Genomic DNA, 23,679 nt, shown 5'->3' with positions numbered 1-23,679 from the left:
ATCACAAGGTATTTTAATGTGTAGCAGTGTGTCATTGTTTTAGTGAACAAAAACATTCTATTAAATTTCATACAAAAACTGAAATATTTATTTTGGAAACACTTGCATTCCTGCATACATAGGTGAAACGAGATTGAAGAGTGATTGCAATTTGCATTTTAGTAGCGTATATGTTTTTTGTTTAAAATTGCCATTATTCACATCAACACAAATATTGTCTGTAAATGAATTCGTTAAATTTAAAATTTGGATTCAGCTAAATTGTGTTTATGGTTGTTGGTCACATTAAAAAGTGTTTGCGTTACGGCGGGAAAACATAGAAGCAGGAGCGCCTATGAAGAAATTTTACAGTTTGTATGAATAATGCAGCCGTCGGATGAAGTGACCACATTCGTAAGGCACTATTGTGCCCTGGGTGAGCATCGTCTACGTGCGCCACACAAGACTATTAGTGATCAAAAGTTGCTTCGCTTCGCCAAGTATCTGAATGCAGACATACGGAGTACTTCTCTGCTGTGTGGAATTTGCTATGACACGCTGCGGAATGTCTACACAAAGAAGTTACAGCAAGCAAAACGACTGCGACGGGATAGGAGACGCATTGAAATGCAAACCAACTCCATTTCGGACGCGAGCTCGAGTCAGCATCAATCACATAGTTCGGCAGTTTCGGCACCGTCGACAACCTCTAAGTCAAGTCGAGAGCAACAAATTTCCGAAACATCGTCGGCCAAGCGAAGACGCGAGGAAGTGCAAGCGGCATCACCTTGGGATGACGACTCAATGTTAAGTCTGAATGCAGTAAATGGGACGCGATTGCCTCATATCCAACCAATCCCCAAACGTCGCCAAATTGACCATTTGGACAAAAATTCCATGGATATTTATCTGGCGGGCATTACTGGTGGGTGATTGCTACTAGTCGATCACGTCTGTCAAGGACACTTCATTTAATTTAGAATTTCAATTAGCATAATTATGTTTATTTTAAACTGATAGCTTTAAGAGTAATGATAATTATGATAATGCTATCGATTGTCTTTACTGTAACGTGTGCTAGAAACAAATAAAGCGGCAGTTTGAAAACTTTGTTTATTATAATATTGCCATTAGATTTTGACAAATTTCAGTCTAGGCTATCGCTTGCAGTGTTTATATCGATGTATCGATAATGTGCCATCGATTGCTTTCCAGCTCTAACCGCAGCATATTAACAAAAACAACACATATTTTGCATGTGATGGTTAAAACTCGGCATTAAAATAATAGTTAAGTGCAATGGAGTCAATGACAGCGCATAACGAACCCTCGCCCAATTGAGGCGTCATCTTACTATTATTATCAACGACGTGCCACTTCCATACCCAATTTACCGTTTCCATGCTAGAGATAAAAACTGTTGTGTCTTCGTCTTCAGCCATAGGCAGGTATCTAAGTGCGAGTGCAAGCGAGACAGCGGCACCAAATGAAGATAGTCTAACTAAATGTTTTTCTTGTTATTGAATATTGCGTAGAGTGTCGTCATGGGCTGCATAACGAGCACCAATAAACTGCATGAACTTCGCCAGGAAAATGTGTTTCGAGTGCGTGTCGCCCATCTGCAGCCCAGCGGACCAGAGGCGCCCATTATACGCAGCGGCTACTTGGAATTGACCCCGCGTGAATTGATCTTCTTGACACCCGGCTACGATCCCATTGTCTGGGCGCTGCAGCATCTGCGACGTTATGGACTGAATGGCGATCTCTTTTCGTTTGAAGCGGGGCGTCGATGCATGTCGGGGCCAGGCATCTATACTTTTCGCATCCACAATGCGGAGCAATTATATCCGATGTTTCAACGCTACATCAATGCTGTCAACACAGATGCCTTTGCCCAGGTGGAACGCGAGCGGGAACGCGTCAATTCTACCCACTCGGTATCCGTGCTCATGGGACGCAGTGATGTGCAGCCGCACAGCAATAATTACTTGGAACCGGCTCCGATGATGGCGCGTGCTGCGCTCCAAGTGCAGCAGTCTGCAAATGAGTCGAGTGCAAGCGCCACCAACGACTCACCCGAGCAGCTCCCCAATCTCCAGTTAAATATGGGCGAGATAGGTGCGGCAACGGGGACTGGTAATCTGCAGTCGCCCATCACACCAGGCGCCTACATAAATACGAACACGAATGTCTACTTCGATCAGCCACTGCAGCGGTTGCTACAGGAGCAGAACAGTCGCAGTTCGCCATCCGAAGCCACGCCCACCTCCTCGAACAGTGAATTTAGCACGATGCGGCGACAGCAGCCAATATCAGCGGACTTGCCACCGCAGGAGTCGGCACCGGCACTGAACGAAACGCTGCGTCTGTATGCGAATGTGGAGACGCCACGCGAGCGGCAGCTATTCGAGACACCACTGGGCTCGGCGGGTTGCAATGAACGTTGTTATGAGAATATAAATCGGTTGGATTTGCCACTGTTGCCGCGTGACTGCTCGCAACAGTCGGTAGCATCCATCACGCAGGTGCAGCAGCAACAACAGCAGCAGCAGCAGCCGCCACAGCCAGTTACACCCACCAGCTTGCCAGGAGTGAACTATATAGTGCTGGACTTGGATCAGCCACGCAGTCCAGCGCAGAGTTCCCCCAAAACTGTGACCAATGGCTTTGGCAGCGGCCTCTCGCTGACAGCGGCAGCAACAGCGCCAGTTACGCCCGAAGGGCAAATCACAACGGATGCTACGCAATCTGCACAGAATCGCACATCGAATGCTGTAGCAACTGCACAGCCAGCAACAGCGACAACGACAGCGGCCGAAACTGTGGCTACGCAAGGCTACTCGACTATCGACTTTATACGCACCTATGCGCTGAACAAATCCTCGACGGCACCCACGAATCACGACGGTGAGGTGGCTACAATCTGTCAACCACAGCAGCAGCATCAGGACCATACGCATGAAGACTGTGAGCTGCGCATCACAAGGCATAGCAAATGTGTTCGGAAAGCCTACTCGATAAGTGAATAACAGGAAGAGGACGACTGCAGAATGATGAGTAATAATTAACTAGTGGCAAATGACGAGTAATAAGTAACTAGAGCCGGGTGAGGAATAACAACTAAAGAGTCATTTGTGGAGAGTGAAGAGCGAAAAGTAACTTGTGAAGTATGAAGAGTAACTAGTACAACTGAACCACAGTATGAAGACTGCAAAATGCGCATCACATGGCATAGGAAATGTGTTCGGAAAGATTACTTGATCTATGAGTAAAAGGACTAGTGACTAGCAAGAAGCACCGAGTAACAATTTACTAATGACTAGTAACTTGCAACAAGTGACGAGTAGTGAAAGACAGCACAACGAATTTACCTAATAGAAAACACGGGTTCCATCTGCGGCTCGTTCTATATTCTAATATAAAAATGCCAAAAATATACGTTGGGTGAGTGTTGACGGCAATTATTTGTCTAGAGAGTGAAATCACACACACACACACACACACAACGCAACAAAAACATAAATTGTAACCAGGTTGTTTCATCGTATGTACTTATTGTTCATTGTGCACATACTTATATGTATAAGTTTTTTACATACACAAGGGGCTGTTTAGTGCTAGTCGTTTTGAAAATTTGTTCAAATTAATTATTATTAAGTGATTGCAAGATGAAAAGCTTTTAAAATGTATGTAACATATATATACACACTTACTATATACATATAGCTTAGATATACTCGTTAACTTTTAAGGCCGCACAGATGAAAGCTTATTATGTATAATGAGCATAGTTCTCTTGTTGTTTCTTTTTAATTTATTTTTTTTAATTCTAATGTTCAAGGTTTTGGCATTTGAATTTGTTAGCAGCTTTAAACTTAGATTTGATACGTATTTGCTTTATTGTTATCAAAATTGTTAGGAATTCAAAACATTTTACATATGTACGTATGTTACAAATTGTGCTAGAGTCATTGGAATATGCAGCAGCAGTCGGCATATTATGTAATTGCTTCTATCTATGGATTACCAATTTGAAGAATATTTGTATTATTATTGTTAGTGTCTAAGACAAACATGTGCAATAAAACTTAACAGAAACTTTAAGCAAACTTTATTTAAATTTTTTCCTAGTCGCTATTGTCAATATAAATAGCATAATTAATGGCTTAAGACGATCGGTAATCGATTAGAGCTTCCTCAGTGTGAAAATTCTTTGGACGCTCTTTCGCTGTTTGGGAGTTAAATTCGGAAGATTGAAGGCATTTTATTTACATACATTGTGCACGTAAGTCCGTTCTGGTATAACAGTCTCTGAACATTTGAAATAGCAAGCAGTGCTATCAATTAATCGATTAATGGTTGTCTAATGTAAACAGACTTGTAATGTGTATTTACTATTCGCAACTTAAAAACAAATAAACTGGCCACAAAAATATGTATTAATTATAGTTTAATTATTTTAATTAATATGTTCGATTCTCAGATATAAATGCAGCAAAGTGACGTATGTATAACAGTTTTCTAATTTTAAAATAATCAGCGATTACTAATAAAGTTAATCGATTAAGTAATCGATTAGAGCATTGTCCAGTGTGTACACACCTAAGGTGTGTAGTTACCGTTTGAAACTTGAAAACAATTGCGTTGTTCACAATAAATGAGCAAGTAAAATAAGCTATAGAAAACTATTCATTTTTAATAAATTTTGAATTTTTTTCAACTGGCATATTCCAGTCAGGAAATTAATGTGAGGCTGAAGTGCAGCATCGTCACTGCTACAAAACGTAATTAGAGAGAGATTTCATCTCTCATGTTCCACTTCTTATCGCGCGCTTTGCACTGTTTTTTTACCTCCCATTTCTACATTTCTATTAGTTGCCTTATTATTACGACGGTCAGTGGCATTTGTGCTTTACGCAGCGACGGAGTGTCATGGTCGGATGTGTGAATAAATTATTGCTGATCTTGGCCTTGCTCCATCAATTGCGCGACGGCCATTGTCAGCAATTTGGCGCTGAGCTATTGAGACGTATTGCGCCCGCAACATCGCCTGATGTTCAGGAGGAAGCTGTGCGTCAGCTTATAAGGCGTGTGGTGGGCAACACAGCCGGCAATTGGTTTGATGTAGAGGTCAATAAGTTGCTCGATACCCGCAGCTATCAAGTAAGTTAATAATAGCAACAACTACTTTTATTTATGTATGTATGCTTCAATTACAGATTAGTCTGCAGCAAAGTGGCAAAGTGTTAATAGTGGGATCCGATGGAGTCTCAATATGCAAGGGCTTCCATCACTATTTGAAGCAGGTGCTGCACAAGGATTTGGAATGGTTCAAGACGAGCATCGAGCTTCCCGACAATCTTCAGCTGCCCAATGTGACGTTGCGTTCCGCATCCGCGAGTCCCATTATTTATTATCAGAATGTTTGCACTTGGAGCTATAGTTTTGTGTGGTGGAATCTGGAGCAGTGGCGTCGTCACATCGATTGGATGGCACTGATGGGTATTAATCTATCGCTGGCTCCCAACCAGGAAGCTATCTGGCAGGATGTCTACACGGAACTGGGATTAAGCGAAGCCGAAATTGATGCACACTTTGCGGGCCCCGCCTTTCAGACCTGGCAGCGCATGGGAAACATACGAGGCTGGGCGGGTCCATTGCCGCCGGCTCACAGACGTCTCCAGCAGCGACTACAGCAGCAAATTCTGCAGGCACAGCGTGAGCTGGGAATGAGCGTGGCATTGCCAGCGTTTGCGGGACATGTGCCGCAGCCATTGCAACGCATCTTTCCGAATGCCAGCTACTCGCTGGCCCAACGCTGGAATAACTTTCCCGATCCCTATTGCTGTAATCTCTTCGTAGAGCCCAATGATGCACTTTTCCAGCAGTTGGCCACCATGTTTCTGCGTCGCGTGGTGCAAACCTATGGTTCAAATCACATCTACTTCTGCGATCCCTTTAACGAAATGCAGCCACGACTCGCTGAACCGGATTACATGCGTGCCACGTCGCAGGCGATCTACAACTCTATGCGCACCGTGGATGGCGAGGCTGTGTGGTTGCTGCAAGGCTGGATGTTTTTGCAGGTCGACTATTGGCGCGATAACTTGATTGAGGCCTTTCTCACGGCTGTGCCACGTGGACGCATTCTTGTGCTGGATCTCCAAAGCGAACAGTTCCCACAGTACCAGCGCACCTATTCCTACTATGGACAACCATTTGTGTGGTGCATGCTTAACAATTTCGGAGGCACGCTGGGCATGTTTGGCTCGGCACAGTTAATCAACAGTGGCATTGGAGCCGCTCGTACGATGCCCAACAGCAGTATGGTGGGCGTGGGCATTACGCCTGAGGGCATCAATCAGAACTACGTGATCTTTTCGCTCACACTCGAGCGGGGCTGGAGTAAAGATGAACTGCAGCTGATCGACTGGTTCGATCACTTTGCGCTGACGCGTTACGGTGTGAGTGACAGTCGTTTGACGCAGTATTGGCAGATGTTGCGTGGAAGTGTCTACGATTTCCAAGGACTGCAGCGCATGCGGGGCAAGTATGTGATGAATCGGCGACCTGGACTCAACCTTAAGCCGTGGATATGGTACAATGCATCGATTATTAACGAGGCCTGGCAGCTGCTACTTGCAGCCAAGGATATTGTTCCTCTGGAGGACGACAGATATGCAATCTATGAGCATGATCTGGTGGACATAACACGACAGTTTCTGCAGGTCAGCGTTGATCGCATCTACGTTAATCTACGGTCAGCATACCGTAAGACGCAAAGCGATCGCTTTCAGTATTTGGCTGGCAAAATGCTGCAAATGCTCGATGACATGGAGCGCATCTTGGCAAGTGGAGCTCACTTTCTGCTAGGCACCTGGCTGGAGGATGCCAAGCAGCTGGCGCCCAGTGCGGATCAACGAATTGTGTATGAGTTCAATGCTCGTAATCAGCTGACAATCTGGGGTCCCAATGGCCAGATTCTTGACTATGCCACTAAACAATGGTCTGGCCTGGTGCGTGATTATTATCAGCCACGATGGTCCATGTTCCTGGACGCCGCCACCTTGTCCCTCGAATCCAATGTGCCCTTTAATGCCACCAACTTTAAGCTGCGCGTTGCCAATGAGATCGAACTGCCGTTCAGCAATCTAACCAAATTGTATCCAACAAAACCCGTGGGCAACACTTGGCACATATCGCAACAGATCTATATAAAGTGGAATGCATTTGCCAAGGATTCGCAATTCCTGCATAATAATCGAGTTGAGCTTGGCGTCAGTGAGGGAAAAGCACGGCATAGAAAACGGCAACCAAAGCAACATTAAGTGAAACTTTTTAGAGTATAAGATTATTAAATTAACTCTAAAACTATTACCACATTTGCAGAGGCCATAATGTTTAATGGGAGAGAAGACAGTTGAAAAGTTTTTTGGCGAAATCAAATTGTATCATCAGTTTTGTGTTTTATTTATAAAAATAAAAAGAAATATAATTTTTGGTTTTTAATATAAATATAAAAAATATCCATTACTTTTTTAATAAAATAAAAAACATTTGTATGCATAAAATAGTTACTTTGAGTTCATTATACTGTTCAAAATTGGGGCTCGGGGGAAAAACTTGCGAATCAAATAAAGTTGGCCATTTCAAATGATGTTGTTCTAGTTGTAGATATAATTTGCCTCATTAATCATGTTTCGGTCCCTGCTAATGCAACATACATACATAGGAATATATAACTTGTTGTGTTTTAATTGATTTTTATTTAAATTAATGTACAAACTAATTTAAATGTAAAAATTTAAACATCTGCATCAATCAATCACACGCATACGAATTTCTATTGTTGTTGCTCAATTGCATATGTGAGAATGTGTGTGTTATGTGTGTGCTGTGTTTATTGTGGTACAGTTCATTACAATGCACATTACATGCTTGTAGTACATACAAATGTTTTTTTATTTATATTTTGTTTTTGTTTTTTTGCGATATTGAGTTTTATGCAAGTTTCTACATATAATTACTCAATAAATTTCTTGATGTATGTGGCTTGTGTTGTGTGGGGGGCAAACTACAATTTAGTTTTCGTGAATGTGTTTTAATTTATTTTTCTCTTGTGTGAAAAGTCGTATGTGATGGTCAGGGAAGGGAGGGGAGTTGTGTTCGCTTGATTTTCCATTCATACACGATATTTCTACAGTTATGTTCAATCAGCTTAAAATTTCAAACAAACATTATTATAAGTTTTTAGTGTTTATGTTGTATGTATAAAGTTTTTGCATCGATCGTTATTTTGCTTATCTAGAACGCCGATACTTTACAGCTAAGTAAGGAGGAGGATGTGGAGGGGGTGCGTGATTTGGTTGCTTGTTTGGTGGTGGTGACGGCAAGTACGCAAAAATATGTTAATCATATTAAGGTATGCAATTGCGCACCTTAACCGCAACATTTCTCTTATCATCGCATCATCGTACTTAATTCAACATATACGCAAACTGTCAGCAGTATGCGGATGTTTGTGTTGTTTTGTGTGTGTGTGTGTGTATTTAGGTGTGTGTGTGTATATATATATATAACGTTTATACTCATATGCATTCAATCAAACAAACATTTATACTTTTTCTCCAAATGAGAAAACACTCATACATCATATTATCATCAATCATCTCAGCATTCTCTTAAGCTTCAACTAATATGCAATCACAATCAGATGTTGCAGGGCATATTTTATTCATCCTGCATGTCCTCTGGCAATTCATGCGGATTCAACATGCCCGGAATATTACGTTGCATTTGACGTTTATTGGATTGCTCCTCGGCTAATGCCGCTTCACGCTCCTCCAGATACAGATCCGAATCATCCTCTCCGGTGGCCTCCTGTAACCAAAAGTAAGTAAATCGATTACCAATTTGAAATCGTGATTATCGAGTCGAAAACTCGTAAGTTCAGGACATTTTACTCACGCGTATCTGTATGAGAAAATCTCTCAAATGCTCCTTAAATGCTTGCACATTCTCATCTAAATTGAAAAGGCCTGTGACAAAGACTTTGATCTGATTATCTGATAAATGATTAAATGCCGACTTTAGCAATGAGGCCACATATTCTTGTATGAATATCATATTGTCCGGTATGGGCCCCAGATCGACAGTTATCTTTCGATTCTCCACCAGCGAGAACATGTAGGCCAATATAATGGCATGATTTGGCAAACCTGCCGTATGCGAAGTGTCAGTTACCACTGAGAAGATTTGCATAAGTATATCGGTGAAATAGGTCTGATAGAAACTCTGCGCCGCATTCGGATGTTGTTCAAGATTTTGCAGCATCTGCAATTATAATCAATTATTATAACATTCATCAAAAATCATGTCAACGGAGAGATCTAAATAGAATTATCACTTACCTTAAATAAGATATTCAAACCCATGTCAGCAACATTGCGCATCGTGTGCTTAAATGCCCACACAACAGAGTCGAAGACCAGCTTAAATTGTGCTGGAGGTATGTTGAGGAACGCCTTGAAGCAATGCGCATTGACAGCCTGCAGTAACTCATAGAAACTGAAACGATGCTGTGGAAAATCTTCGAAATTCTTATTGATCATATCCAGCGTGCATTCAAATACAGCATCAAAGATTTTTGGTACTTCATTCGTGATATGCTGACGCAGTTTGTGCACAATCGTTGCCATCGCACTTAGTACTTTGGGTTCACGCGCCGACGGAACCTTACACCGCTACAGAAAGGATCTACATTAGAATTGACAAGGGGAGTAAGAGTCAAGTGAACGCACCTGATAATCCATTAAAATGGCATCCAACAAGGGCGGTATAAAGTTATCCATAACTAATTGATTGTCATTGGAGCGGGATACCCATTCGGCTATCAAATTGAGCGTCTCCTTCTTCACAACGTGCATTGATTTAATTAGAGGCTGATTGTTCACATTGACACCATTCACTTCAATCGCCTGTATGATGTTCTCCGACGTGATCTTATACACATTCAGCATATCCAAATATATGCGACCCAATTGAATTACATAAGCATGGCCTAATGCCTTGCAGGCGGCCACGTTTGTCTTCAGTATGCTACCGAGTTGTTTCACCGCTGTCATGTTCTTCAGAAAGTCTACATTTTTCGATGCACGCGATATAATGTCGTCCCACACTTGATTAGGCAGCAGCATATAACGTTCAATAAGTGCATCCTGCTGCACCTGATCGACCTGTGCCGAAATCATATACCCAACAGCCTCGTAGAACGTATGCACCTAAAAAAAAGTTTCAAGGTATAAAATTATGTATTACTTAATAATTTTATTTGTTTCACTTACCTGTTGGGGCTGAAGATCACAAATTATGCTGCTCATTGTGCTAAGGATCTCGTCAATAAAGGTGCACGCCTCGTTGGGCTGTATTGTGACAAAATAACGACGGCATTTGATGGCGATTTTGATGAACGTATCACAAGCCATGTCCTGCACACCATCGTGCGTTTCGTGCATAAATTCAAACAGCTTGTTGACAACCGTCTTTAGGAATTTCCAATGAGCACGCAGAAAACGCGGATACTGCCCAACCACATACATAATATTGGATGCAATGATAGCCTTATTGTCCTTTCCTTTCTTTTGCTCACACAGGCCAAGCAGGTCTTTGATGACAGTGACCAGAAATCGTTTCTCGTCCTCTTCGCAGAAGGCACCTAAAAAGGACAAAGATTAAAACATTGCATAAGTACTTCATGAATATTCTAATCATAAGCTAAATCTTTGATAACTCACCCGATATGGAGCCAATGGCCCAGCATAGAGTGTTGAGATTTTTCCAGGAGAATTCAGTGCCATTCACCTGATTCAGTAGTTTAAGGGTCATGATGCGATCAGTGTCCATGCAATCCAAGTGAGTGAGGAAAACCAAAGTCTCTCGCATATTTTTGTACAAATTGATCGAATTCGTATCTTTCATAAACTCACGAACCACTTCGCCGTTCTCATTCTCAACGACCAAGACTTCCTCGGGTTTGGCCATTCGTGATATCATTATGAAGCGCACCTTGGACAGGATGGGTGCATAGAAACGGCGTCGTGGATACACTTGTTGTCGCTTAGATGACTCAAGTGTGGGATGAAAGAATTCGGTATTGTACAGATTCTCCACCAAGCTATTCCAGTATTCTAAACAGATCTTAAAGACCTCAACATCCTCGACTTCACTGATCATGACCAGATACATGAGCGCCTGATTCAGATAGTCCACATACTTGGCATCCTCGACTAGTTTGCCATGTTCTTTCAGAAACGTGCAGAGGAACATTGCCAGATTGAGCACTAGTTCTTGTTCCGTATCGTTGCCACCCTGAAAGACGCTATTCATATTCATGTTCTGACCAATAATTTGATCCAGTTGCACCATCGTGTCCTTGAAGAGCGTCGCAAAGTTCTCGTTGTAATTGGCTGCCGTTAAGCCGGCAATTTCGGACAGGCACTTTAGGGTTACATTGCGAAACATCGGTACGCTGAGAAACTTAAAGATCAGTGTCTCAATCAGTGACGTCTCAAATATGTATCCCAATGGTATCCAATTGAGAAAGCGTAGCAGCGTCTCCAGTGTCACCTGTATAAGAGCCGCATTCATTGAATTCTCCAGCACAAACTGACAAAGCGTAAAGATTTGCGAAAATTCCGAGCACATCGTATCCTTAAGATGCTTGGACTTCGTTTGCGTTATCTGCCCCAGCGAAAAGTCGAATACCTCCTCACTGAGATTCTTCAGTATTACCATATTGTTCATGCACAAACTCTCGTTCGTTTTTGATGCGCCAACAATATCGCTGATGAATGTCTCCCAGTTGCGTGGCCACTCTCGCTTCAATATCTGCACCAGTATCATATTCAGTTTATTTAAATAAACTTTGTTCTGCTCCATGATGGCCGGATCCGAGGATGTTTTAATGATCAGGCTGACCACATACTTTTTGATGCCCTCACACTGATTGCGCGGCAGGACCTTCCAGCGAGTCTTGATCACCTCCTCGAGAATTTGAAGCGCATAGAACTTGGTTTGCTGATTCTGTGAATATTCGAGTATGCTGTCGACACGTGTCCATGCCTCTGGATGCTCCTTCAGTGTGGTAAGTATGTCCTGCGCCAAACGCAATTGCTCACCTTGCGATGAGTAGAGTGCTTCAACGATCTTGTCGAGCAGATTGATGTCCAACTTTTGATTGAAATCGAGCAATTTGCTCGCCTCATCGGAGCTCAACATCGCCATCGCTTTGTAGTAAAAGCAGCGTTCACGTCTGCGTCGCTCAACAGCAGCAGCACCAGTCGTAGTAGCTGTGTCCGCGTTAATTTTGATTGATTTTAGCTGCTCCTCCGGCTAAATCGACGACGACGACGTTACTCGTTGCTGGTTGGCAGGAGAGGGCGGGGAAAAAGCGTGTCCAGGAATTGTTTGGTGACTGGCAGCTGTTTCGGATTGGGACCCTACAGAGAAGAATCGAAAATATCGAAAATATATTTATCGGCATTAAAGGCAACCATATTTCTTTTATACACATAGCTATGTATGCATGTATTTGTTCGTATGTTTTCTTATTTTCTACACACAAATACAAACGCATGCCTGCTTGTAGCGCGCGCTTACACTTTTTTTTTGCAAATACGCTGCTGCTGCTGCTCACACAGACGCACTAGAGATGAACGATATATTCATACCTGTTACTCATCCCAAGCATTTCATATTGGCAAATCATACGCATTTGTTTTGATTTTGCGGCAAAACAGAAAAGTAAACGCCATTAAAGACAAAATGGTGTTTGCCATAGTTTACATTTGATTGTGTCGCAACCACAAACTGGGTTAGACCCATCCCGCGATCTACTGCTGCTTTATTGCCGCTATTCACTCATTCAAAAATCGCTCATCTCTAAAACACACACACGCGCGAGCACACACACTTACACACATGCCGCTTACATGCATAATACAATCAAAGCAGCGCAACGCATCTCGGATGAGACTGCGAAGGCATTTCACAAGCTCATAATGTGCTCCCGATTTTGGGTTGTTGAACAACATCATTTTTGTTTATTGTAATTGACTTTAATGCATATTTACATATTTTACGTCTTTCACACACTTACCAAGTTTTTATGAGAAAAGCGTTGCAACCAACCTACGATTCCAAAAGAAGCAGCGTGCAAAACGAAGAGCGCAAAACGAGTGAAAAAGACTACGTTATTGTCCAGACAGGAAAAAAAATTTTATTTCAATTCGCGTGGCACACAAGTATTGCCTATGTATATCAGATGTACTTAAGCACATGTACTCCGAGAACTTATTTGCAATTTGGCTAACAACGGTTGACGTTGTGACCAATTTGTGTGTTTTAAACAAACTTTTTCGCAGTACTTTTCTTCTCCTTCTGTGGTGAAAACCAGGGATGGATCACGAGCGTCATGCGCGGTGCCGGAATCGAGCAAAATTTATATAAATTATATTAGTCTACAACTGGTCGCAACAAAATTACTCAGATCTCTTTGAGAGGCGATTGGGGTTTTATTTTCAACAAAACAAAATTTATGATCTGTAACAAACATCTACCGGCACAATTTATAAAATAGTGTACCCATATCTTCAGAAAATTCAACCCTGTACCAAATAAGGGTTGCATTTAGGGTTATCGATTTTTGCGAAGATGTCAGTTTTTTTTTTCTTATCGAGTTTAGAGATTGGCGCCACATGCTTTCGTCCTATATTTCCACATATTGAATATAATAGTTTCGATAAATATAGAATGATTGACAATGTTCAGTGAATATGCAAAGAAAATTGCAGTCAAATAACAATAAAACTTAAGATCATATTAATCTACAAAACAAAACTAAATTTAAAAAATGCCCCGATCAATGAAAAAGTGTAGCCAGAATTTATGAACTAGAACTTTTAGTATATTTTGAATTTCAACTTACGGTCACGTTGAGAGACTAATTTTGTTTTCGTAAACAATTTGTTTTTGTTTTTTGCTACCTTATGTCAATTTATTTACATTGCTTGACTACAAATGGCGGCTTACCCATATTTACGCGAAAGAAAGGAGAGTGCGATAATGTAAGTTTGTTTTACATGAATTCTCCCATTCACACACCTTGTAAGCTGTACTACTTTCTGACACTTGTTGCTCTATTAGTTGCCGTTCTCAACTGTGGCCTCTTTAAATGGATTTCATATGTTTTTTAAATCACTTGGCATACAATTGCAAACCACGCACACTGAGGAATGGACATACATTTGGCGTGACTTTCACAATGTAATCACTTTTATTGTGTGCGGTCGTGGCATGGGGGAATATCAACTTCAAACGCTTGCCGAACTTGCTTTTGGAGCAATAGCACTTTTCATCAGTCGTGATGAACTGGTTCACCCGGCACTCCTGGAACGCCTGAAAAAAGATGCCAAAAAGTATGTACCCATCGTAGACGCTGCCCTCGAAGCATCGAGCGCGGGAACAACACTTTTGGGGTATACCGATTGTCTGCTGGCCATGGAAAACGTGAATCTCTTACAGCGATTGAATGAGTTCAGTGTCAGCTGTGGCTCATTGTTCTGTTGCCTGGTTGTTGGCCAACGGATCTCGGTTGCCACCGAAGGTTGGTGGGATCTGGACACGTTGGATCGAGAGCTATTACTGTTTCTTCTGAATTCCTCTAGCTTGCTACAACTCGATATTCCCGTTTATTTACCCGGCAAGAGTCCAAATATTGCATTTCGATTTGTCACTATTCCTGTGTCGGCCAACAGTGCATTGTGCGTCCTTTGTGGAGCCGAACCTGCCTTTCGAGAGCTACATCTCAATGCTATGAATGCTTATCGCAACGATGGAAACCTTTTGGCTAACGTAGAGCGATGTGTTCCAAGCAGCCTGCCCGAGCAACTGGACATTGATGCCCATGTATTGGCTATTATTCTAATCAATACGGAGACTCGCAAGAGCATCTTTACTCGCAATCTTCATCAATCGTCAAATGCCAAGCGCATTGTAGTTGGTGACTTGCAACGCTTGGACATGCTTAAGAAATTCTTTGATCACACTTTAGAAACTATGCACGAGTTGAGGACTTCAAAAGGCGTAACCAACGATTTGGATTCCTCAAATGCAACCACCATGGTCGATCAATACAGTTGCTCGGATTATCACAAATGCTATGCGCATGCAGACGAACAAAGTAATGTACTTTTTTTGTTGTTTGTGGCTGCCGTGCCGACACATTCTATGAGGTAAGTTATCGGAATTAAAACAAAACACAGGTTTAATTCATGATTATTGCACCTAATAGATTTCTTGCTAAACAAGTGCATGCTAGTTTGCTGCAGGAGAAAGCTGTCTGCTGGTAACCAAGATGCAGTTTTCTACTTTCAACTTAATAAGACTGAAATCAGCGATGGAAACGACATTGTTCTGATGTCATATAAGTCTTCCTTCTGAGAGAACTCGACGTCTCTCATGTTCTTGTCTAATTTTTTTTATATTTCATTATATTGGGAAATAGGATATAAGTAAATATTTAATATTTTTAAACCCGTATTAATATAATATAAGACAGTTTGTAAGTCTTTTATGGTGCTGGAGCCTGCTTAGCAATATTTATGTATGTTAATCTTATGTATGTATATCCTTAAGAACTTACTTATGTATATCTCGAATATCGATATTCATATTTCCGCATGGAATTTCTACTGACGCTTACATAATTCATTTTTGTAAACAAATTGTAGGTAGCTATTTATAGCCTTCAAATATTACAATGACAATAACAATAAATATTAATTATATATTCAAATGACAATGTTAATTTCAACATTTCCAACAAAGTCACGCATCTGGGCAATGCTCTTCGTCTATCCGAAAACGCGTAGTATGCTTCGTGCTTACAAATAGGGCAATGCATCGAGTATTGATAATTGAATTTAGTTTGTTTTGGTAATCTAGCTAATAGGTTCGCAAGAATACACGATAAGATTTTAACCTAAAGAACCAGAATCATTTTCTATGTGTTTGTATTTTAAATAAATAAATTTGTGTTTTTGACAAAGCACGTGCCACATTAATTGAACCAATGCAGATATAATCACGATAAATGCGTCATTTAAATTATCAGCACGTTTGGGTTATAGAGGCAATAATTAATAACGCCAAATTAAATGTCAATCTCGTTTATGACAATCAGTGCGCATTCAGCGCGCTTTGAGTGCAGATCGTTTTCGGATATTTTCAGTTTTCAGAAATAAAAATGCTGTTCCTATGTACTCGAGAAAATTATACAGCTGAAGAGCTGTTTAAAATAAAACAATTACGCCAGATAGTGGAGAGTAAGAGTCGACCGATTTTTATTACGATAATGAAAAAAATTATATAATATTCTCAATTTCTATTGATAGAGTCCGAGGAGTTGCAGATAGGCACGGATGAAACCTTTCTGACGAAATTTCTATATTATACGCATTGGGATACATTCAAGGCATATCAAGCAATACACGCTTATTATGACTTTAAGCTCAAACATCCAACTTGGATGGCTCATCATCCGACACAGTATTATTCCAAAGTTTTTAATGCTACACAGTGTCGCTTTATAATGCCTCAGACGGATAAAAATGGACGTGTATTGGTAATTTTTTAAGACCGTGGATGCATTTCAACAATTTCCTGACTATCTACAGCATTTGATTGAAATGGATGATCTCATATTTGAGTCACTATTAATGTTGCCGCGTGTGCAACAAAATGGCATAACGGTGATTTGCGATCTGCAGGGGTAAGTACCATTTCCAGGAATACCTATAGTGTTCTTTGCATTTCTTATATGCAACTTTTATCTTTTTATTATTTTAAGAATTATAAAAGCAAGAAATGTCTATATTTCGCTCGACTTATAAATAATTTATCAATTAATTCTCTATTTTTGACAGCACAACACGTAACTTTCTGCGCCAGTTTTCTCCCAGTTTCATGAAAATTGTCAACGAGAAAAATGGTATTTTACCGTTTAGCCAAAGGATTGTGCACATTATTCAGCGTGGCTTTCTAATGCATGTGACTTCTTCATTATTTCTTCCTTTCATGAATAAAGAATTCAAGGAGCGCGTAAGTTAAAATTGCCTCACTAATTAAGTACATATAATTGAATACGCTTTATGGAATAGATTTTCACACACGATGGTCGGCACTTGAACAAATTACGTGACATGGTTGGCTTTGATAGTTTACCTGCGGAATATGGAGGCCCAGCGACCAATGTGCTGGATACGAGTCTAATGCTCAATCATTTGAACCAAAATGCGGATTACTTGGAGAAAATTCAAAGTTATAAAAAACGTATATTATAGTTTTAATTACTTAATGGATTAAAAAATACAATTTGATTTTAAATAAATGATGTGAATGGTTATTAAGACACGTTTTACAAGAATTTATGTTATTTTAAGTAGCTTAAACTTTAGAGTCTAAAGTTTAGACACACATATTTTAAAAGCATTTAATTTTTTCCAATATATCGATATCGTGATTATCATGCCACGATAGTCGTCGATAAGTCCTCGCAAATTCAATGCGATTAACTAGTAGCACAGCAATCGGCATCGTCATCGATAATTTCGTTTGTTGTGAAATTGCGCCGCCGTGCTGTTAGTTTGTTTATTATCAATAATTTAATGAAATGGCTTCAAATAAGGTAAAAAAGAAACATACTAAGTGTTTAAAGCCTAAAACATTTATTGTTTACAGGAGTCCCTTATTATTGTGTTAGACGTACGTAGCTGCGCTTCAGAAGATTTCAAGTTAAAAGCCGTCAAGTGTGCTGCTGAGATTCTTAAAGACAAGGTAATATTTAAATAGAGAGATTTGTTTATTATAATAACTACATTTTGAGAAATCATTGCAGATTGTGGGGGACAAGAAGGACTACATTTCATTTGTACTAGTTGGCACTGAAAAGAGCTACAATGATTTGTTCGAAGAAGGAGAAAAGTATTGCCAAAATGTGGTGCAGTATAATAATGAGCCACAGCTTTGCAATTGGCAATTGTTGCTTAGTTTTTTTGAGTTTGTCAACGAGACGTCGTCAGACTTGGGTCAGTGGCTAGATGGACTTGCAGTAGCTTTGTCCCTACAGAAACAAGCTAGCATGTAAGTCGGGACATCTTACGATTTACTTATATTTACACATTATACTTAATCACACTTCAAATGCAGTTTTAAAGTGCAAAGACAGCGAGTCTTACTTTTGTTCGACTTCAATGACATGGCGCAAAATTACGATGACTACAAACTCATCACCACCAATTTCCTTGCAGCAGATGTTGAACTTATAGTTGGGTAAATCTCTTATCATCATAATGTTTTCCTCAACTTATTTAACTTTCAAATTTGCAGTACACATAACATTGCCTACATAGACAATGCCGAGTCCAATTTGGCTCAAGCCATTTTCCAACATTCACGAAAGGCTAACAGTGTTGAGCTGGAGAACCAGAAACACGCATTGCAATTGGTCAGCAACTGCAATGCGACGCTGTGCAACTTTAGAGAGACATTGGTGAACATCTTCAAGGTATCGAACAGACGACCATGGACATGGAATGCCAAGTTGCACATTGGCACTGAGATTACGATCAGTCTGCAAGGCATCATAGCCATGAAGAACGAAGCACACATCAAACTGAAGAAAGTATGGGGTGACTCTGAGGAAAAAGTCGAGCGCGAAGAACGTTTCTTTGTAAAGGGCACAGAGATAACACCGTTACCAGAAGATCTCATTGATGGCTACATGTTGGGTGGCACTGCAGTGCCTTATGATGAAACGCTTGTTGAGTTACCTCCGCCTCATCCACCAGGACTTCATTTTCTGGGCTTCGTGAAGCGCGATAAAATTCCTGATGCTTACTTTTGCGGCGACTCACTGTATATGTTAGTTCATCAAAAACATAACACTGTCTCGGCCAAGAAGTTAGATGCTTTGGTGCGGGCTTTGGACCTACAACAAAGCGTTATACTTTGCTGGAAGATATTTAGTACAAAGTTTAACACACCACGCATTGTGGTTTTATTACCGCAAAAATCTACAGACAATCGACCAGCAACTTTATACATGCAGGAAATGTCATATCATGCTCAGCATCAGTTCTGGGATTTCCCTACATTGCATACGGCCAAAACTGAATGTAGTTCGGACCAGATCCAGGCCGTGGATAAGTTAATTGACAGCATGGACCTCGAGTGTTCGTTGAAAGATACGCAGCAACCAAGACAGCAGAGGTCGAACGATCTGCTGCCGTTTGATGCCTTTCCCAGCATCTATGAGCAAAATGTGATGGATGTCTTAGAGCGCAAAATTATCTGCAAGGCGACCACGGACATAGAACTTCACGATACGTTCAAGGACAAGAAATTTGTGGAACACTTTTGGCGCGTCCCTGAACCGCTTGAGGAAAAGTCGAAACAGGCAGCGGCAACGCTTAAAAAAACTATTTCCTCTCACTTTCAGCCAAGCCTGGCTGGACAAACTTAAGGCAAAGGAACTTGAAGAGAACACGCCGCAGCCAATCAAGCAGGAGCAAGATGATCGTGGGGAATCGAGTGACAACGTTGAGAGTGTTGGCTTAATAACACCTGTCCAAGACTACAATAAAATGCTGAACCAAGTGCGCTTAATAGCAAACACCACTCAACGTGACACACAATTCCAATCGCTTGCTGCTAAAATGCGTGTGGTTATTATTACCCTGATGGAGCGCAATAAATTGAATTTGGAACAGCTTGGCGAAGTGTTGACAGTTTATCGCAACAGCTGTCTGGAATTCAACAGTTTTGCCGAATTCAATCAGTTTTCTGCACAAATAAAGAAAAAAGGCATTGGAGAGAAAACCAGCAGAATTTTGGACAACTGTGATGGTAGAGAGACAACTCGGACCGCTGGTTTTGGGCGAGCCAACTCTTGAGGATGAATTGCGACTTAAAGCATTTTATACTATTGATTTCGAAGAAAATGATGGTGAAATGGAGCAAGATAAATTATAATGCATTTTGTTTATACGTTTAACTTATTGTTTTATACATTTCATTTATGTGCCGAGTTTATTTTAAGGTGAGCAAATCTAGAATGTAATAATAAAAGCCTATGGATTTACACATTATAGTTTATATTTCAATAAATTTTTCAATGGATTTTAAAATACATTTACAACGCACGATGTACATATGTGAAATGGACAAAGGAATAAACAATTAAATTATTTCTTTTTATGCAAAGTTCTTCGTTGATACATTGCAAATTATGAAAGAAAAAAAAAACAATTAGCTTAGAAAGAAAGACTTAAGGAACAATCCAATTAGGTTATATTAATTAAAATACACTTGAGAATTTATGAAAAGGTGCGTTAAATAAGCAAGGTTAATAAAGCACATACCGAGTGCCTTTTGTAAGTTTCGTGTTGTGTTTTAATGACAAACATTAAATACGTTATAATTGTTGTAACACATTCCGCGTAACGTCTGAAGCAAAAATTTGGCATGCCCCTGCACCTGATTGCGGATTGCAAGGCGGCAGGAAGTACATGCAATAAATAAACTTTCAAATTGTCTTGTATCGCAGCCAAGAACGTTTTTTCGCAGTTCTTCCTTCCACTAATCAATATTTAGCGAGGACATTAGCTCTTCCACACTAAAACGAATAGATAGTAATGAAGATTAGATGTATAACAATAAAATAAAGAACTTTCAAGCCTTAGTCCGTATTTTACTCTGTAACGCACGTAATATCTAGATCCTGAAATGCAACTCCCAGCCAGGCAACAGCGAGACAATAATGCTGGAATAGCTGAAGCAGTAGTTCTCCTTCGTCCAACATTTCCAAACGCTCAATACGTTGTCGTTCCGATGTGGAAATGCTATCGTACACCTGCACCATGTCCCAAGCGCGAGCCCCACTCCAACCACAGTCCTTGAAGCGATTGGTTTGAGTCTCCAATGACAAACAGGACTCTACGCCAGCCAAACTGCAGCCACGACTGCGTAGATTATTGAGCATTACATCGCCAAAACGATCATTCATGTTGACCTGAAAGTCAATAAATGAAGTCATTTGCTAAGAGATTACAATTATATTTGCGTTAAACCTGTTCGTAGTTGACGAATACTGCGGCTTGAAACTTCTGTGCAATCCACTTTAAGAGATTTCTGCAATTTTGTGCCTCAATATAAACCAATACGCATTCCGCTAGAAAGATGGTAGGCAGCGTGTAATCAACCTCGGCTTGCTGTAGCTTATTGTCCACTTCATCCAAATTGCGCAGGTCGACGCCCATCAGATGATAGTTGGGCCCGTGCAAGTCTGTCGGACTAAGTCGCACTTCGCCATCCTCATCATGTATTTTGGCCAACAGCGCCTTGTTTCGCTTGATCGTATAACACTTGCGAGCTGTTACGGTCGGGAAGTCCAGTTCAATGAAGTTCTTCACCTGGTGCGCGGTGTCGCGCAGTCGAAAGTATAGCGTATCGAAGCCACAGCCCAAGTTGATAATCTGACAGTTGCCAGCGGTTTTCTGCAATAGTTGTTGTCATGGTCAAAGGGTTATTGAAGTGAAGTGCAAGGCCAATAATGGCGTATGACGCACACACAAGTGGCACATGCGCAGCTGCGCTCGATTGCAATTTGGCCAATGCAACAGGATTCTGATTTCAAATTCAATGTCAAAGTTCGGTATAGCACTTGACCTTAATTTGCAACACGGTCAGACATTCGACTGGCGACAGACATGTGGCTCTTGCGCTTTCTACACACATAGATAATTAGAGATGCTGAACTTTGTAATTGAGAAGTCACGATAATTGAATGCAAGACGTTAAAAATTTTAACCAAGAAAAAATCTATAATTCTCTTCAAGTGTAATTCAAATATAAATTCTAAAAACAACTAATAACTACCTTGACTTTAAAATTGACGATTTTTGAAAAAAATTATTAATATAAAAAAGTTAATTATGTAAAATAATTAATGGAATAATGTATGTTAGTATTTCATATATCAATAACAAAAAGAAATTTAAAAAATAATTGATAAAGGTATGAAAAATTATGATCACTCTAGAAAACTTAATATTTAAATATATTTAATTGAAATATTAATCAGGTTAAATAATTAATTAATTCTATCTAGATGTGATATAATAATAAGTTATATATTGTCTGAATTATTAAAAGACAATTTTTTAAATTACTGGTATGGGATTTAAACTGTATATTCAGGAAACTTACTTAATCTTCAAATATACAAATTAAATAAATTGTCTAGAAACTAGGCATTATTCATTATATAAGTATTATAGAATAATTGCATTAGCTTCACAAATATTTAACTATTCTTTTATTAGTTATACGTCACGTGCGTATCTCTGATTTGCAAGATGCAGAGATTTGACCAATGACGCGCATGTCCCGATATTGCTAGTAGTTTGCTGTTTACTACAACATCCTTGAAATGTAGATGCAGTCATAGCTGTAACAGTAACTAACCTTCAGAAACTTCTCCACGCACATCTCAACGCCCTTGACTCGTGCAAAGTAACCACGATTTATCTCCGGCGCCTTCCTCTCTTGGTTCCGCACAAAGTACCCAATATAATCGTCCTTCCAGTAGCCAAGGCGCACAGCACCTCGCTTGCAATCACTAGCATCATCATTTGTGGCTATGACCGCCTCATCGCATGGATGAAATTTATGTGTGGTGTTATTGTGAGCAATGCCTCCACCCGCCGATGGAGGCTCCATGACGGCTGCTTTGCTGCTCCTGTTTCCTGCAACCTCTTGTTGCTTCGCTTCCTACAACTCCAACGATTAGGATGCACCACGCTTGATGCTACACGCACTATTTAGAACAATTCCAAAACACCTATGATTGTTATTTTTCTGAGCTAATTATGCCTTTTCGTACGTTCTTGGTTTCGACCAACTGCGAGTCGCGAATAACTTTTTTTTTAATAAAAACAGTCTGTAAACAGCTGAATTTAGTATGACCAGCGTGACCACAAATTGAATATAAAAATATTCTATTTTACGTCGATAACATACCGAAGTTGGTCACTTTCTCAATTACCAACTGGTTACACAGCAAAACGCATATCGGTATTTAAAATAAAGTATGTAAAGAGCAACAATTTTTTAAAATAATTATTATGTTAATTTAATTTTTTAAAAAAGGACTGTCCATAACTTTTTATTATATTATCATCTTGGTATTTTTAAAATATTTTGCCACCTGAAAGTATGCTACATAAATTCGTCCTGTTGGCATGTATCGATAATATGTTACGGTGTTGGAAAATCATGAAAATATACCGTGGTATTTGAATTTAAAATTTCCGCCATTTGAAATTCAAATTCTCAAAGGCAGCCCAAATAAATCTTCCTACGCATTTTACTTTACTCAGCTACCTTAAATGTTTATATCTTCAACTATAAACAGAATTGCATTGGTTAACAAAGTTATAACTGCGTTACCCACATTAGTTAACAATTACCAGACTGCAACACACACATACACAAATGCAGATGTGTAATGGGACGATACATATATTTATTATTAAATGCAAACAACGCGTGCCACAATGTTAACTCTATCGTCCAATTATTTCC

General features: G+C 40.1%; 8 protein-coding genes across 9 annotated transcripts; 6 read left to right on the top strand and 2 right to left on the bottom strand.

Moving 5' to 3' along the window:
* The first annotated feature begins 36 nt into the window (after positions 1-36).
* On the top strand, positions 37-1,101 carry LOC132798790 (uncharacterized). The gene has a single exon (XM_060810771.1). It carries the CDS (start codon positions 364-366, stop codon positions 910-912), a length of 549 nt encoding a protein of 182 aa, XP_060666754.1. The 5' UTR covers positions 37-363; the 3' UTR covers positions 913-1,101.
* A 69-nt stretch (positions 1,102-1,170) lies between these two features.
* Positions 1,171-4,079, top strand: LOC132798788 (fibroblast growth factor receptor substrate 2). Of its 2 annotated transcripts, none has more exons than XM_060810769.1 (2): positions 1,171-1,427; positions 1,515-4,079. In XM_060810769.1, exon 2 carries the CDS (start codon positions 1,524-1,526, stop codon positions 3,006-3,008), a length of 1,485 nt encoding a protein of 494 aa, XP_060666752.1. In that variant the 5' UTR covers positions 1,171-1,427; positions 1,515-1,523; the 3' UTR covers positions 3,009-4,079. The 2 variants fall into 2 exon arrangements, with proteins under 2 accessions (XP_060666752.1, XP_060666751.1); XM_060810768.1 differs by having other exon boundaries at positions 1,172-1,423.
* A 538-nt stretch (positions 4,080-4,617) lies between these two features.
* On the top strand, positions 4,618-7,431 carry LOC132798893 (alpha-N-acetylglucosaminidase). Its single transcript, XM_060810903.1, has 3 exons — positions 4,618-4,763; positions 4,855-5,142; positions 5,199-7,431. The coding sequence occupies exons 2-3, from the start codon at positions 4,912-4,914 to the stop codon at positions 7,305-7,307; spliced, it is 2,340 nt and encodes a 779-aa protein (XP_060666886.1). The 5' UTR covers positions 4,618-4,763; positions 4,855-4,911; the 3' UTR covers positions 7,308-7,431.
* A 101-nt stretch (positions 7,432-7,532) lies between these two features.
* Positions 7,533-13,637, bottom strand: LOC132798892 (exportin-1). The gene is made up of 7 exons (XM_060810902.1): positions 13,136-13,637; positions 10,773-12,476; positions 10,323-10,693; positions 9,780-10,259; positions 9,390-9,722; positions 8,947-9,312; positions 7,533-8,859 (listed from the first exon to the last, which is right to left on the bottom strand). Exons 2-7 carry the CDS (start codon positions 12,259-12,261, stop codon positions 8,710-8,712), a joined length of 3,189 nt encoding a protein of 1,062 aa, XP_060666885.1. The 5' UTR covers positions 12,262-12,476; positions 13,136-13,637; the 3' UTR covers positions 7,533-8,709.
* A 313-nt stretch (positions 13,638-13,950) lies between these two features.
* On the top strand, positions 13,951-16,051 carry LOC132798896 (protein fuzzy homolog). Its single transcript, XM_060810906.1, has 3 exons — positions 13,951-14,102; positions 14,182-15,269; positions 15,329-16,051. The coding sequence occupies exons 1-3, from the start codon at positions 14,025-14,027 to the stop codon at positions 15,384-15,386; spliced, it is 1,224 nt and encodes a 407-aa protein (XP_060666889.1). The 5' UTR covers positions 13,951-14,024; the 3' UTR covers positions 15,387-16,051.
* A 127-nt stretch (positions 16,052-16,178) lies between these two features.
* LOC132798898 (retinaldehyde-binding protein 1) lies at positions 16,179-17,449 on the top strand. Its single transcript, XM_060810909.1, is given in 5 exon segments — positions 16,179-16,361; positions 16,431-16,666; positions 16,668-16,807; positions 16,962-17,136; positions 17,196-17,449. Coding segments are annotated over 5 exon segments (813 nt in total). The 5' UTR covers positions 16,179-16,282; the 3' UTR covers positions 17,379-17,449.
* Positions 17,450-17,619: 170 nt separating this feature from the next.
* Positions 17,620-20,183, top strand: LOC132798895 (uncharacterized). The gene is given in 7 exon segments (XM_060810905.1): positions 17,620-17,722; positions 17,776-17,871; positions 17,933-18,177; positions 18,244-18,366; positions 18,424-19,504; positions 19,506-19,892; positions 19,894-20,183. Coding segments are annotated over 7 exon segments (2,121 nt in total). The 5' UTR covers positions 17,620-17,707; the 3' UTR covers positions 20,068-20,183.
* Positions 20,184-20,253: 70 nt separating this feature from the next.
* Positions 20,254-23,065, bottom strand: LOC132798897 (leucine carboxyl methyltransferase 1). The gene is made up of 4 exons (XM_060810907.1): positions 22,561-23,065; positions 21,165-21,590; positions 20,802-21,106; positions 20,254-20,710 (listed from the first exon to the last, which is right to left on the bottom strand). Exons 1-4 carry the CDS (start codon positions 22,813-22,815, stop codon positions 20,674-20,676), a joined length of 1,023 nt encoding a protein of 340 aa, XP_060666890.1. The 5' UTR covers positions 22,816-23,065; the 3' UTR covers positions 20,254-20,673.
* Between the last annotated feature and the right edge of the window lie 614 nt (positions 23,066-23,679).

This window comes from Drosophila nasuta, chromosome 2L, assembly GCF_023558535.2.
Source record: "Drosophila nasuta strain 15112-1781.00 chromosome 2L, ASM2355853v1, whole genome shotgun sequence".
Lineage (NCBI taxonomy): Eukaryota > Metazoa > Arthropoda > Insecta > Diptera > Drosophilidae > Drosophila > Drosophila nasuta.
Note: the sequence above shows the minus strand (reverse complement) of the source record. Positions and strands in the feature narration are given on the sequence as shown.